Below are 14,632 nucleotides of genomic sequence, written 5' to 3' on the forward strand. Positions count from 1 at the left end.
CAATCAGGATCATGTGTTTATGTTAGCAATACTTAGGCTTTTCCCCGTTATAGTCCCTGTGTTATATTGTATGAAGTTTTGTTGTTACTGTTATTTAAATCATATTGAATAAGATGTGTTGGCTATAGGAAGTAATTCCTAAGGGTTTGCATGAAGGTTGACTTAAATTGTTCAGCAATTTTATACTTAATGATTGAAAAAAATTTTCATTTTGGTAATTTCTCAGCCCTGTTTTCAGAGTGAATGTGGCCCTGTGTCCAGTGCATATATGTACATCTGTGTATCTTTATGTTATGTATTTATTGTGTTGTTTAGTGGTGCTTGAGTCACTAGCTTGACATTGGAAGAAGGAGAGAGAAAATAAATTCACATTTAATATTGAGTTTATTCTTACCTAATTTAAAATGCAAGTCTATTAGTATAAGTTTGTTAAATTTCTTTTGCAGTGTTCTTGAGGAAGTAGAATAAAATTTATAAGAATAGTATCTAATATCTCTGGTTGTATAGCCTTAAACTCACTTTTATTTAAATTTTAAAAATTACACTTGTTTTGTTTTTATAGTGGCTCAAGCATGTTGACGAGCATGGTAGACAATATTACTACAGTGCAGATGGATCTCGGTCAGAATGGGAATTGCCAAAGGTAATAAACCTTAACACTGAATTTCTATTTATTTATTTATTTATTTATTTAATTTAATTTTATTTATTTATTTTTTTCCCCCAAAGCCCCAGTAGATAGTTGTATGTCATAGTTGCACATCCTTCTAGTTGCTGTATGTGGGACTTGGCCTCAGCATGGTGGGAGAAGCGCTGGGTCTGTGCGCACCCGGGATCCGAACCCGGGCCGCCAGCATCAGAGCTCACGCACTTAACCGCTAAGCCACGGGGCCGGCCCTGAATTTCTATTTAGAACTAGTAGATGAAATAATATCTGAAAATGGTTTCAGCAGATTTATTTTTAAATTTTTGTTCAACTTTTTTTTTTTCCTTTTTTGTGTTGGTGAGGAAGATTGGCCCTGAGCTAATATCTGTTGCCAATCTTTCTCTTTTTGCTTGAGGAAGATTGTCCACGAGCTAACATCTGTGCCAGTCTTCTTCTATGTTGTATATGGAACACCGCCACAGCATGGCTTGATGAGTGGTGTGTAGGTCTGCGCCCAGGATCTGAACCTGCGATCCCTGGGCTGCTGAAGTGGAGCGCGTCAATTTAACCACTACGCCACCGGGCTGGACCCTTATTCAACTTTTAAAAAGCAGCAAGACTAGTTTTGTGAGAATTCATTGAGAATCTTTTGACCAGCTAAATTTTTCAAAGATGTGTATTATCTCTGCTATATAATACTGATAATCCCTATTCAGAAATTCTTTTGTACTTGAAATCGATTTTTCATTATTCCTGGAAATAAGAATCCCCCCTGGTATCAATAATGCCATCTTATATCTAGTTTCCTTGAATATTTTGAGTTTTCTACATGAAGTTGGTCTTATATTTAATCTTTTTTTTAATTAAGAGAAAGAAAAGCAACTCAATATTCAAGTTTATTCTCCTGTGTAAATGTGTGTTGTAATTGAGTCTGTCATTAGCAGCATGTGGTGATAAGATCTTCTAGGGTCTCACTGGGTCTCTCTTTTCAGATAGGTTCACCAGGGCTGAGTTTATCTAACTCACTAGGTTTCAGAGTGGTCATATACTTGTCACTATTAGTGTTGAGATAATTTTAAATGATATCTGAATGAACATTTAAATTTCAGTTGGTACATTATTTTAATGTTTTAGAAAACAGCTATAATTAGTAGACAAATCTGTAGTGTCAGTTATCAGATAGACTTTTGTTGTTAAAGAAATTTGTCTTCTTCCCAAAGTAAGTCAATTTAAAGAAAAATATAATTCAAGATACATGGATATAGAAAAAAATCACTAGGTGTTACTAAATTGACTGACGGTTGGGAAACACTAATCTAGTAAACTAGTGCTAAAAGTGGTTTCTTCCTGTGTGAATGTTATCTGGCCTTTAATTATTTTATGAAATTGTAAGGCTTGATACTAGTAGAATAAGATATACAGCCTGTACCTGACTTCTAAGAACATGCTTGCAAATCTGTGCTGAGTCAGTAGCAGAAGAGCTCCATTATAACTATGACAGCTTTTAAAATGTTAGGATCTCAAGGAACAATGTAGGTTGCTCTGATGGAAACTTGGCAGGATTGGGGGCTAGGGATAAAGGAGTACTGGTTCTTTTCGTTAATTTGGCTATCAAGTACAGCCCCAGAATTTTCTAGTTAAAAAACCCTTGTCACATCTTCAAATAAGCATTTCTGATTCTTTATCACACGTTTTACATAGGTACTTTCTCTTTTGCCCAGCTCAACCGTAAAAACTATTTCATATTTTTAACCACTTTGTTGTTTAAATTAACACTTTCTATATTAAAAGTCCTATTAAAATTTACATTTAGACAATAAGATTGTTTTTTAAAATACTATTTGCAACTTAACGTCTTAGTGTTAATGAAGGTAATTTTAATATTTTAATTACAAAAACTCCCATATGCAAAGAGTCATGAAGATATTATCCCATAGTGGTTTTTTTTTTTTAGCAACTGTATTTTTTTAGGGTAGTTTTAGGTTTATAACAAAAGTGAGAGGAAGGTACAGAGATTTCCCATATTCTCCCTGCCTCCACACATGCATAGCCTCCCCCATTATCAACATCACTCACCAGAATGGGTCAAAATATATAATACCTTATGTGCTGGGATAGGAATATATTTTGGGGACATAACTATTTACTATTGAAAACTATATACAGTGATTGGTTCTGTGAGGCTTATAAAATATGACATCTGATTTTGACTTAAAGAAACCAGAAGATAAATATGCTGAAAGTTTACCTCACTGAAAATGATTCAGATTATAGAAGACTAATATTTCATTAATATAATATTAATTACGTAATTTAAACATATAATATTAAATTTTTGTTCCATTTGGTAAATTTGACCTATCAGTACCTCAAATATCATTTGAGTTATAGAAGAATCTTTTGTTATCCCTTATCTTCCTTCAGAGTAGTTTCTGATTACCTGGAGTAATGAGATCAAACACGGGGCTTCTTTTGAATGATTTGTCCCAGGCCAGGGTCCACTGAAAGGAGAGGCTTCTGGGATGACCTTACATAAGGAGCAATTTAGAACCTTTACTTAACCAGATAGCTAAATATTCTTATTCAGTTTCTTATTAACTCCTATTTTTTCCTTGGTTAAAAGACTTATAGATTCAGTATTAGGAAGCCTACTTGTGGAGATTCCCTGGGTGAAAGAAGAGAGGCAAGGGACTGAGTTAAATACCAAAATCTTAAAGGGTAGTTCTACAACAATGGAAATGGGTGCTGATTGTGATCAGTGTTGAGTCATTAGTTTCGTGATCTTATCTATTTTCTGCTGCCATTTGCCACTAGGATAAAGTTAGAGGGTCTTGGCAGTTTCTTGAACTTTCACTTAAATTGGATGTGGGGAGGAGGTTTGGGTTGGATACGCTGAGAATGAGGAAATATGGAAAGATGTTCCAGAACAACTATTTAATGAATTGTTGCTGTATGATAGAGAAAATTGCAGGTTAAATTCTGTACCCTAAGCAATTTCACACTTCGTAAGTCTAAAATAAGGTCTGTTAGATAGTTTTGTAACCCCCAATGCAGATATGAGAAACTTAATTTAACTACTATTTTCTGAATACGTCTTTGGTGCTCAGTACTGTGTGTGTGTTGTAATGTATGCAAATGCATAGGGCATGGTCTTTACCCTCAAGAAGTTTGTTATAAGTTTGGGAAGAAGAAACATGTTCATATGACAGCTAAGTAGGAGAATATACATACATATACATTTATACATACCTGGTTCTAAATTGGGTTTAGGTGAGGAAAGCACAAAACTGCTAGATGGGAGGAAGGATTGGGAGAGAAAAATAAAGGATGAATGAAGAGAGAAAAGAAAACAAACCTCTCCTGCTCAAAATGAGTCTGCTCTTCAAAATTCCACATAAAACATATGAAGAACTCTAATGCTATTATAGACATGAGAAAATCAAGAATCAGAACATTATACTCCAGATGAAATTAATTTTCTTAATAACTTAATAGAAACTTTATGTTGTGGATATTTAGAGTTAAATGAAGGCTTTCATTTAAAAAGAACAAGAAATTATGAAAAATAAAAACATGATACATGAATAGGTGAATATGATAAAAAATAGGATCTATGAGATGAAAAAGTCATTGAAATAAAAAGTTTGGTGGATGGTGTAAACTATAGGCAGACAGGAAGGAAGCTGAAAAACATTAAAGCATACTTAAGAGAAATGGAAGACGGGTGGAGAGTTTCCTATATTCATATACTAGGAAGTCCAGAAGAAGAGAATAGTGGTGGGCCGGCTCTGTGGCTTGGCGGTTAAGTGCGCGCGCTCTGATGCTGGCGGCCCGGGTTCGGATCCCGGGCGCGCCCCGAGGCACCACTTCTCCGTCCAACGCAAGGCCGAGTCCCACGCACAGCAACTAGAAGGATGTGAACCTATGACATACAACTATCTACTGCGGCTTTGGGGGGGAAAAAAATGAATAAATAAAGTCTTTAAAAAAAAAAAAAAAAGAAGAGAATAGTGGAGAAATAATATTTGAAAATATAATTTCTGGGAATTTTCCAAAACTGAAGGAAGGCATTGGTCTTTAACTGAATACTGACTAGGACAGATAAAAATAAATCCACATATTGACGAAGTTTACTGGATCTGCAGAACTTCAGTATAGGGAGACAATCTTAAAAGCCATCAAGGGTAAAAGACCAGATTACCTACTGTGGTAGATTGCGTAATTGGATCCATTCTTTACCCACTTCTGTATCAATACTCTTTGCTGTGTACTTTTGTGGTGGCCTCCCACTGTGGATGGGAGTGTATTGTCCTGCCTCGGAGTTCAGTCATGTGACTTGCTCTCACCGATAGGGTGTGAGCAAATGTATCCCAAGCATAGCACTGAAATGGGCTTGTGCACCAGGGCTTGTTCTTCCAGCTTCTGCCAGTGCCATGAGAAGAGCATGCCAGGCTACCCTACTGGTCCCAGGAGGAGTAAATAGGTTTTTACAAAATGTACAGAGCCTCAGAGATCTGTGGAAAATACAGAAGATCTAACATTTGTTAGATAGAATCTAACATTCTACAGAAGGAGAGGAGAGAGAGTGCAAGGCTGAAAAATATTTGAAGAAATAATGTTTGAAAATGTCCAAAATTTGGCAAAAGACAAACCAACAAATTCAAGAAGCTGAGTAAACACTAAATAGGGTAGACCCAAAGAAATCCACATCCAGACACATTGTAATCAAATTTCTGAAAACTAAGACCACCCCTACCACCACCAAAAAAAAACATCCTGAAAGCAAATCAGTGAAACAACACGTTACTTATAGGGTAATAATGATTTGAAAGGCAGTGGACGTCTTACTGGAAATCATGAAGCCATGAAAAAGGAAGTGATATAACGTTTTTCAAATGCTGAAAGAAAAGAACTGTTAACCCATAATGTACATCCAGCAAAAATATCCTTCAGGAATGAAAGTAAAATAAAGATATTTTCAGATGAAAGTAAATTGAGATTTATCGCCAGCAACCTTTTTCTCAAAGAATTGCTACAGGAAGTCCTTCAAACAGAAGGGAAACGATAACTGAAGAAAACTTGGAACATTGGAAATGAAGAAACCATAGGAAGGGTGAATATCTGATGAGACTTTTGTCCTGAGTTTTTGAAATTATGTTTGATATTCAAAACAAAAATGATAACATTTATGAAGTAGTACTCATTTGCGGAGATATTTAAGATGACTTCATCATAAAGGACGGAGAGTACAGGGATATAATTGTTGGTAAGGTTTCTGCATTCCACTTGAAGTAGTAAAATGTTGATACTAGTAGACTGTGATAAATTATGTAAATTGTAATTCCTAGAACAAGCACTGAAAAACTGTAACAAGAGATAGACTCAAGAAACTATAGATAAATTAAAATGTGGTAGTAAAAACTGTTCAAGTAGCCCACAGGAAGGCAGGAAAGGAGCAGTGGGAATGATCAACAGAACAGAAAACATAATCAAATGGCAGACTTAATCCTAACATACAGTTACATTAAATATAAATGATCTAAACGCACCTGTTAAAAGATTTTCAGAATGGATAAAAAAGTATAACCGAATTATATGCTTATACAAGAAAATCATTTCAAATATAATGATACATTACATCATGCTACAGTAAATCTCATACTTCATGGTGAGATAACAGTAGTTTTCCCATTAGAGTTAGGAACTAGACTAGAACTTGTCTATCAGCTGCTTCTTTTCAGTAATAAAATAAGAAAAGAAAAATAATAGAGTTGAAAAGAAACATACAATTATTCTTTTGATTATTAGAAAATCAAGAGACCCTACAAACTCAAAACTGATGCAAGTTCAGCAGAGTTGCTGAATATAAAATCAACATAAAAACTACCCATTTATCAAGTAAAAAGTCAGTTTGAAAATGTGATGGGAATAAAGATCCTCTACATTAGCAGCAGCAACAAGAAGAGTCATAACTAAGAATACACTTATTAAAGGTTTATAAGATCTTAAATGAAGAAAATTTCAGAATGAAACTGAAGGATGTAAAAGAAGACCTGAGTAAATGGTGTAGAGTATACTGTTAATGATCTTGGATTGGGAGGCTTGGTTTTATAACAGTATCCACTTGAATCTGTAATTTCACTGCATTTCTATTTACTATCCCCCTCCCCACCTCTTTTTAAACTCATGCTAAATTTTATTGCTGACAAAGGTCTGTGAAGAACCAAAATATTTCTGAGTAGGGAGAATCAGGGGGTGGTACATGAGGCCTGGGGCTCCTGCTGTGGTGATTAAGATGGGGTAGGAAGGGCATCTGTGTAGAGAAACAGACCAGGAGAACAGACTTTCTAGAAAGCTCAGATGTGGCATTACAAATCAATGGGTTAAGCATGGACTGTGCAATAAATATTGCTGAGATTATTGGTTATACACATGAAAAAAACGAAATGTCAGGCCGGCCCCGTGGCTTGGCGGTTAAGTGCATGCGCTCTGCTGCTGGCGGCCTGGGTTCGGATCCCGGGCGCGCACCGACGCACTGCTTCTCTGGCCATGCTGAGGCCGCGTCCCACCTACAGCAACTAGAAGGATGTGCAGCTATGACATACAGCTATCTACTGGGGCTTTGGGGGAAAAAATAAATAAATAAAATCTTTAAAAAAAAGAAAAAATGAAATGTAGATCTTGACCTCCTTTCATACTTAGTGATTAATTCTAGGTAGATTAGAGATGTGAATGTAATAAGCAAACTTGAAAGGCTGTAGAAGGATATATCAAATAGTATTTTTAACTTCAGAGTGGGAAAGATTTCTTAAACAAGACTGTATAAGGAAAAACTATGCCAGGAAAAAGTTACAGATGTGTCTACATCAAAATTAAATAAAACCTTCTAATGTAAAAGATACCTTACACAGAGAGGAAAAGAGCTACAGACTAGGAAAAGATATGTTCAACTCACTTGCTTACAAAGGTTTAGAATCCAAAAAATATAAAAAACTTCCTGTTTCTTTCTGTATGTACCAGTAAGAGAAAGGTAACCGGGTTGAAAATAGGCAAAATATTTTACTAAGCCATATACAGAAGAGGAAATACATGAAATAAATACATGAAAAGATAATTTTACAAGTAATCAGGAAAATGTAAATTAAAATTGAGATAACATTTCACCCTTTAGAATTTTTTAGATGTGTGCGTATGTACATACATTATTTTATATATACACAAATGTGTGTGAGTTCAACAATACCAAATAGGGCAGTGCAAAGCATTATGTTGTGCTGGTAGGAGTGTAAATTAGTACTACCACCTTGGACATAGCTATTTATAGCAAAATGGTTAAGTTGTGGTATCTACATATATTATATAGAAGTGAAAATAAGTGAATAAGTTAGAGCTGCATATTCACCAACATGGGTACATTTTTTAAAATAAAAACATATTGAGTGAAAAAAGCAAATTGACAAATGATGCGTGTGATATGATTCCATTTATATAAAATTTAAAACCCCACAAGTAATATGTATTTATAGATACATAAGTATGTATCAAAGTATAAAATGCATGAGAATGATGAGCACTGAATTACATGGTACTGCTGGGAGGGAAGGAGAGGAATGGATTCTGGAAGATGTATTCGGAAAGCCTCTAATATGTCTATAATATTGTATTTCTTTAAAAAAAAAAAAAAGCACCTGAAGCAAATGTCTTATGTTAGATATGCTAAAGCTCAATAGTGTGTTTTCATTATGTATATTCTTTAGTTTATGTTTGAAATAATTCAAATAAAAATTCAGTTAAAATTCTTAAAACAAAAAAGGTGTTTTTAAAGGGATTAGAAAAATGTTAAGGTTTAGGTATCTTGTTTAACTAGACATGTGTGTGTGTGTGTGTGTGTGTGTGTTTTAAGTGTGGGGTTGTCTTATTTTTCTTTTCTGTAAGTATGTGACACTGTTTTTGTCTTCTGTCTACACTAGGTTTTATATCTATTTCATTTATGCTTTATTTGCTTTTATGAACCTACTGTTGCCTAGTAAAACCATCAGCACATTTAAAATTGTGATTATTACCCAGTTTAATTTTACATTATTTTTGTTGCCACATAGAAAGGATTTCTAAACAATTGTAGTAATTATAAAGCTTAAAAGCTAGGATAGTTATCCATTAAAGTTCACATACAACTATACATTTTAATTGTTGCTAACGATGATTATATTGAAAGGAAAATATAGTCCTGTTTAATAATTGAGTCTCTTTTCACTTAGGGATTTGTGGCACAGAATTTTTTTTTGCTCGCCTTTAAGCTTGATCTTTGTTTATTCTAGAAATTATCTCTTTGTGAACTTCTGTGATAAATGTTAAAATTGCTGTTTGTTAAGCAACAGTGAATTAAAAACAAACACCCATATGTGATTGCCTGGCTTTGGCTAACAAAGTAACAGCTTTGGGAGACATTTTGGGGGCCTGTAAGGACTCATTTTGGAGAGAAGGAAATGGCATGTTGTGGAGAAAGATGCTGGAAGATTTTTTAATATTCAAAGCATCCACAAAATATACTTTCATTGAAATTATAATCAGAGTCATTAAAATTTAAGATTTACTGGGCTCTTTAAGGGTGAGGGGAGTAGATATTAGGTATCCTTTGGTTTCAGAGGAAGAATGTATCCCTTAAAAAGCAGATTAGTTTTCTTTTGTTATTTTATTGTAATTTATTATTTATAATTTACTAAAATTGCCTGTATAAACAGCATAACTATTAAACCTCACATTTCTCGATGTTTTTGCTTGGTGATCTGCTTGACATTTCAAACACTTCATGATTTAATGCCTACTGATAATGCGTTCTTAATTTTATATGCAGTTTTCTTAGCAGTTATTGCCTATCCTTTGTGCACAACTGATATATTCAGGATTGGTCTTTAGAACTAGTACCACCTCTAGCTTTGACCTGGTTATGTTTTACCACTTCAGAGAAACAAATAATAGTATGTTTAGCCTATAAGTGAAAGCAAAAGTAAGAACAAACGACCCTTTAAATGTGAAAATACTGTTAAAGTGTTTGTAAGCATTATTTTTAAGACCTAAACCAAAAGTTGAATTTATGTGGATTTTAGAAGTAGAAGGAACCTTAAAATATTAATTCGTCCAATGACCTCATTTTATAAATTATGATAACTAATATTTATTAAGACCCTACTGTCAGGGCAATATTTGATACTTTTTATGCTTTGTTTAATCCTTATAACAGCTCTGTGAATGAAATATTTGTTAGATTTGTTTTAAAGTTGATGAAAGTTAGACTTGGGGAGATTAAATATTTTGCCAAATATAACATTAACTTGGGTTTCTCCAACAGCAAAATCGGTGGTCTTCCAGTTGTGCCACAGTGCTGGTCAAAGATGAGAAAACTGAGCCCAGAAAATTCATGTTAGTGTCATGTGATGAACTTTGCCTACTGTCATGTGTCATTGGGAGCCAGCATGTTTAGGTCTCACTTTTCTTTCTGTGATTTATGAAGTATATTTTGTTTCCTTTAGTATAATGCTTCATCCCAGCAGCAAAGAGAAATAATTAAAAGTAGGAGCTTGGACAGGCGGCTGCAGGAACCAATAGTATTAACAAAGTGGAGACACAGCACCATTGTGTTGGACACCAATGACAAGGTAGGACTTTTGGAGAAAATCTGTTGAGAATTTTGGCAAGTACTTTATTATTTTATTTTCTCCTTAGTTAATCTATTACTTTGATAACTCCTGTTTTATTGTATATAGCATCAGTTGGTCCTGGAGTGGGTTTTGGTTTTGTAGTTTTTTGATTTTTGCACAAGGGACTGACTTATTTGTGGCTTAATGATGTATACCTTGATACCTTTGAGCCTAGTAGGTGACAGATTTTTTTGATAACCCTATTTTAAAGTCTCATATCTGTTATTGTTTGTTTGTCTTCAATCTCTAGGAGGTTTTATAGTAAAGAAATTTAATTAATTTCCCCATTCCAGGGAAAATTGAAATCTTACTCCTTGTTTCCCTAAATGCTCTCTGTACAAGGAGCTTCTTTTATCAGTCTGGAAAGTAATGTTCTCTGTTTCAAATAGGGGATGAATTTTGATGCAAACATCAGAATGGAAAAGTCATCAAGTTTTTAACTTCCTTGTGAGTTACATGTTTACATTGTGGCTTCATTTTGGGGATAGAGTAGGAAATTAGTACAGATTTGCAGAACATTAGGCATACTAATGTTATCATGTGAAGGTGGCAGTAATACCCCAAAACTAAGTAAATTATTTTAAAAAGGTATTTGTCATTGGGGACTCTTATTTTTTACCATCAGGTTTCTCTTTTGGCATAATTAACAGGTTACCTGCATTTTTAGGTGTGTTAGTGAAAACAGGATGAACTCTCCTCAGGTATATTTTTCTGTTTGGATACTTTCAGTCTTCAATTTCTTTATAAATTATCTCAATCTATCAGTCAAAACGAGTATTTTTTTAGTATTACAGTGACTATAAAGTTGATCTTTGTTAAATTAAAAAGTGGACTTTTGTGGAGCTGCAGAAACAGTCTGCACACATTATGTTTATAAGATGGACTAATAGCACAAGGAAAGTACTAGACCAGTTTCTGATTTCTATTTGTAAGGATGTTATGTGGTTGAATATAGATGGCATATTAAAGGAGTGAAATTCTGGCGTCTGTGCTATTGAAGAATCCTTCAAAATATATTAGCATTGAAATTAACCTGAGTAGGTAAGATTCCTAGAGATTTTAAGAGAAAAATGCGTTTGACTCCAAGAACCAGATTACAATTTAGTGTGTACAGAAAGCTCCTAAATACCACATATAATGCTCTAAGGCAAAAGCCATTGTTGGACCAACTCCACTCCCTCTTCGTACCAGAACAAAAGGGATGATTATTTGGGTGATGTTAGACTTAAAATTTTTTACTCCTTTTTAATTTTTCTTGAGATTCATTTTCAGTCTATTATTAGAATAACTTGCATGAAGTTCTTATTACATTTCATTTTTCATCTAATTATTTCAGAGTTGTGAGAATATGATTTTCTTGAGATCAGAGATTTGCTTATTTTGGGGTAGAATTCTCTTTTTCCCCCCACCTTACCCTTTATAAATGGAGTCGTAGATAATTATAAACTTTTCTGTTATCATCACCTAGTGTATGTCTTTTTAAGATTTGAGGTTATGAAAGAGGGACTATTTCAGGACAGACTAGCTGACTAATATATGATAAAGGGGTAAAGTGTGTATAACTTGAAATGTAATCAAAGAAACCTAATGCTGTGTAGCAAGTGTTGTTATGAAGACATAGGTCCTAATTCAGTTGCCAGACAAGCCTGGAGGAGATAGCTGTGTGATGTCTATGTGTATATGTATCTGTCTGTTTCTGCCAATATATGGTTTGTACTACAACCTGCTCTTTGTAGACATTTAAGATATATTTATATATGCATAAACACATAAATCTACATAAATAAATGTATAAATGTAAAATAATTGTTTGTAATAATTATAATTGTTATACATACATTATTACTGTGTGGTTTTTTCTTCTGTAGGACTGATAGTGTTATGAAAAACCGTGATTACTATTCATTTTATTCAATAATTTATTTTCTAGTTTGTGGGTCATCAAATCTTTCCTCTTTTACTCAGACTGTTTTAATATTAGACTCTTTTTAGAAGATGGGAAATTGAAAAGTGAAACATCTGAAGCTGTCAGAAAAAAATACTTAAATGAGGCTAAACTGAGATTTGGGCATTAAGTGTAATTTCTTTTTGTAAGGATATATTTGATGTGATTTTAATGTTTTCTCCATTAACAGTGTAGGCCTTGAATGTTTGATTTGTAAGGTTGTCCCTTCAAGAGTTTTCCCTGTAAACTTCACTGTTAACCTGGTTTCTGTATTTACAAATTGTATAGGATATAACCCTGAAGACTTGTTTCAAAGTGAATAGACGTAGAGTTAAAAGTTTTTTGCATTGTGATTTAACACAAATTCCCAGATTTGGCGACTGTACCTTATCCAGTTTCATAAGCATAGAAAAGTAGATTGATACAGATGTGAGGATGAATGTTCAAAGAAATTATTTGGTTTTATAGGAAAATTAATAATACATACTGGCATGTTATTTTTCAAGTTCTCTTTTCTTGAAATTATTCAAAGCATGTAGGGGAATGGAGAAAATTTAAATGGAGCTTGGCTCTTGGTAGCAAAAAAACGTTTTTTCAGTCTTATCCTCCATGAATAGTCTTATAAACACCTGTGGTAGAAATCACATACCATGTTTTAATATTGACAAAGCAGAATTGCTTTAAAAATGCGCATTATTGGTTTGCTGCTATTATTTTCTTGTGGGCTTAGACATTAAAACATTTCTTTCTTTTTCTGGTGAGTTATTAATCTTTAAATCTGAGATTTCTTCTTTGCATTTTTAAAAATCTTGCTTATTGCTAATAATTGAAAAGTTAGCTATACTATTAAAATTACTTTAAATATTAATAGCAATTTAATTTGATTTCTTACATAGCTGTTGACTAAAATAAAATTCTTATTCTGGCAGTTGCCAGGTAATTCCTGTGACTATTTCTCGCCTAGTACTGGATATTCATACCTACTACACCAAGAGCAAGTTAGTATGGTGACTATTACGTTTTTATCCGTGAGTGTTTAGATTTTACTTCAAGCTAATACAATATCATGATTTCAAGGCAACGTATATCATTTCTTTTGAGTAATTCTGTATGCGGTATTTAAATTTAACTGTAATTGGTATAAAATATGCCCTGTTTCATAAACTTTGTGACAGCTGTAGTTTTCAAATAAGTACCATATTAGTTTTAGAGCTGAATATAGAAAGAAAGTAATTAGGAAAAAAAATTTTCTTAGCCTTCCTTGTTAAGCTCTCCCACTGTGAGTAGAGGGAGAAATATAATTATATAAAATAGAGTAACATTGTTCATTACTTATTTCTTGTAGGAATCTCCAACTGCCTCAAAACCCTGCTTTGCTGAAAATGAGTCTTCTCCCTCTTCACCAAAGCACCAAGATACAGTTAGTATGGTAGCAACATGTAGTATATTATAGTCCAGTTATTTCAATCAATTTCAGTAAAGTAATTTTCTCTAAGTGTAATGTTTAAATATTTCTTGGGCTTTTATTAAATTTCATTGGTTTTAAAAAAATAATTATAATTAAAATAGGATTAAATTAAACATCAGATTTTATTGACTTAAAAGCCCCTTTTTGTGCAAAATATGGTATCTTCATGATGAGTTTATATATACCATATTTGTAAGTGATGAATTTGTTTGGTTTTTAAAAATAAATATAAAAATCCCCAGAGAATACTATCAAATTACACTTCACTCTTTTTTCCTCAGGCCAGCAGTCCAAAGGTAAGAAGCATGTCCCTCCTCCTCAATGAGCACAGACACCATTTTTTTCCTATACTGTAAAGTACATGGCCCCGTCTATGCCAGATGAATATCAGAGATACATAACTCAGCTTTAAGTTCCCCTAAACTGAAAAACCTCCGAGTGACTTCTCCTGAGACACCAACTTAACTTGGATGAAGTTGTACTTGATCTCCGTATTGGTAGTCCCTCCACCATTCTTTCCTGTAATTTGCTGATCCCGCTGTTCCCCTTCAGTGGCTTCCCTTTTCTTTTAGAACGAAGACTAAAATTTTTACTGAGGACTACAAGACTGTGCATGCTCTGACTCTTGACTGCTTCTCCAGCCTTGCCTCATACTTCTTGTGTTCTCATCTTCCCTCCTTGCTCGTTTTCCTCCAGCTACACTGCCCTTTTCGTTCCTCAAAGGAGCCTTCAACTCAAGGTCTTTGCACGGGTCCTTCCTCTGCCCACTGAAACATTTCTCTCCCACATCTTGCCTCGTTAACTTCTGTTCATTCCTTAGAGCTCAGTTCACACTTTGCTTCCTCAGAGATTTTTATTCTAATCCTCTGGATTTG

General features: G+C 34.0%; 1 protein-coding gene across 9 annotated transcripts in view; it reads left to right on the top strand.

The window, feature by feature from the left end:
- The window catches only part of ARHGAP12 (Rho GTPase activating protein 12), a 123,330-nt gene that overhangs the window by 74,788 nt on the left and 33,910 nt on the right, over window positions 1–14,632 (top strand). For 5 of the 9 annotated variants that reach the window (XM_087420649.1, XM_087420648.1, XM_087420646.1 and 2 more), the window contains 4 exons: window positions 563–643; window positions 10,177–10,302; window positions 13,219–13,287; window positions 13,635–13,709. In XM_087420649.1, the coding sequence (XP_087276775.1) occupies window positions 563–643; window positions 10,177–10,302; window positions 13,219–13,287; window positions 13,635–13,709 (351 nt within the window). The remainder of the gene's footprint in view (window positions 1–562; window positions 644–10,176; window positions 10,303–13,218; window positions 13,288–13,634; window positions 13,710–14,632) is intronic. The other 4 variants (XM_004425249.3, XM_087420650.1, XM_014783559.2 and 1 more) reach the window with 2 other exon arrangements.

The sequence above is a fragment of the Ceratotherium simum genome, chromosome 32 (genome assembly GCF_057802395.1).
Source record: "Ceratotherium simum simum isolate JZ-2026a chromosome 32, ASM5780239v1, whole genome shotgun sequence".
NCBI classification, from domain to species: Eukaryota; Metazoa; Chordata; class Mammalia; order Perissodactyla; family Rhinocerotidae; genus Ceratotherium; species Ceratotherium simum.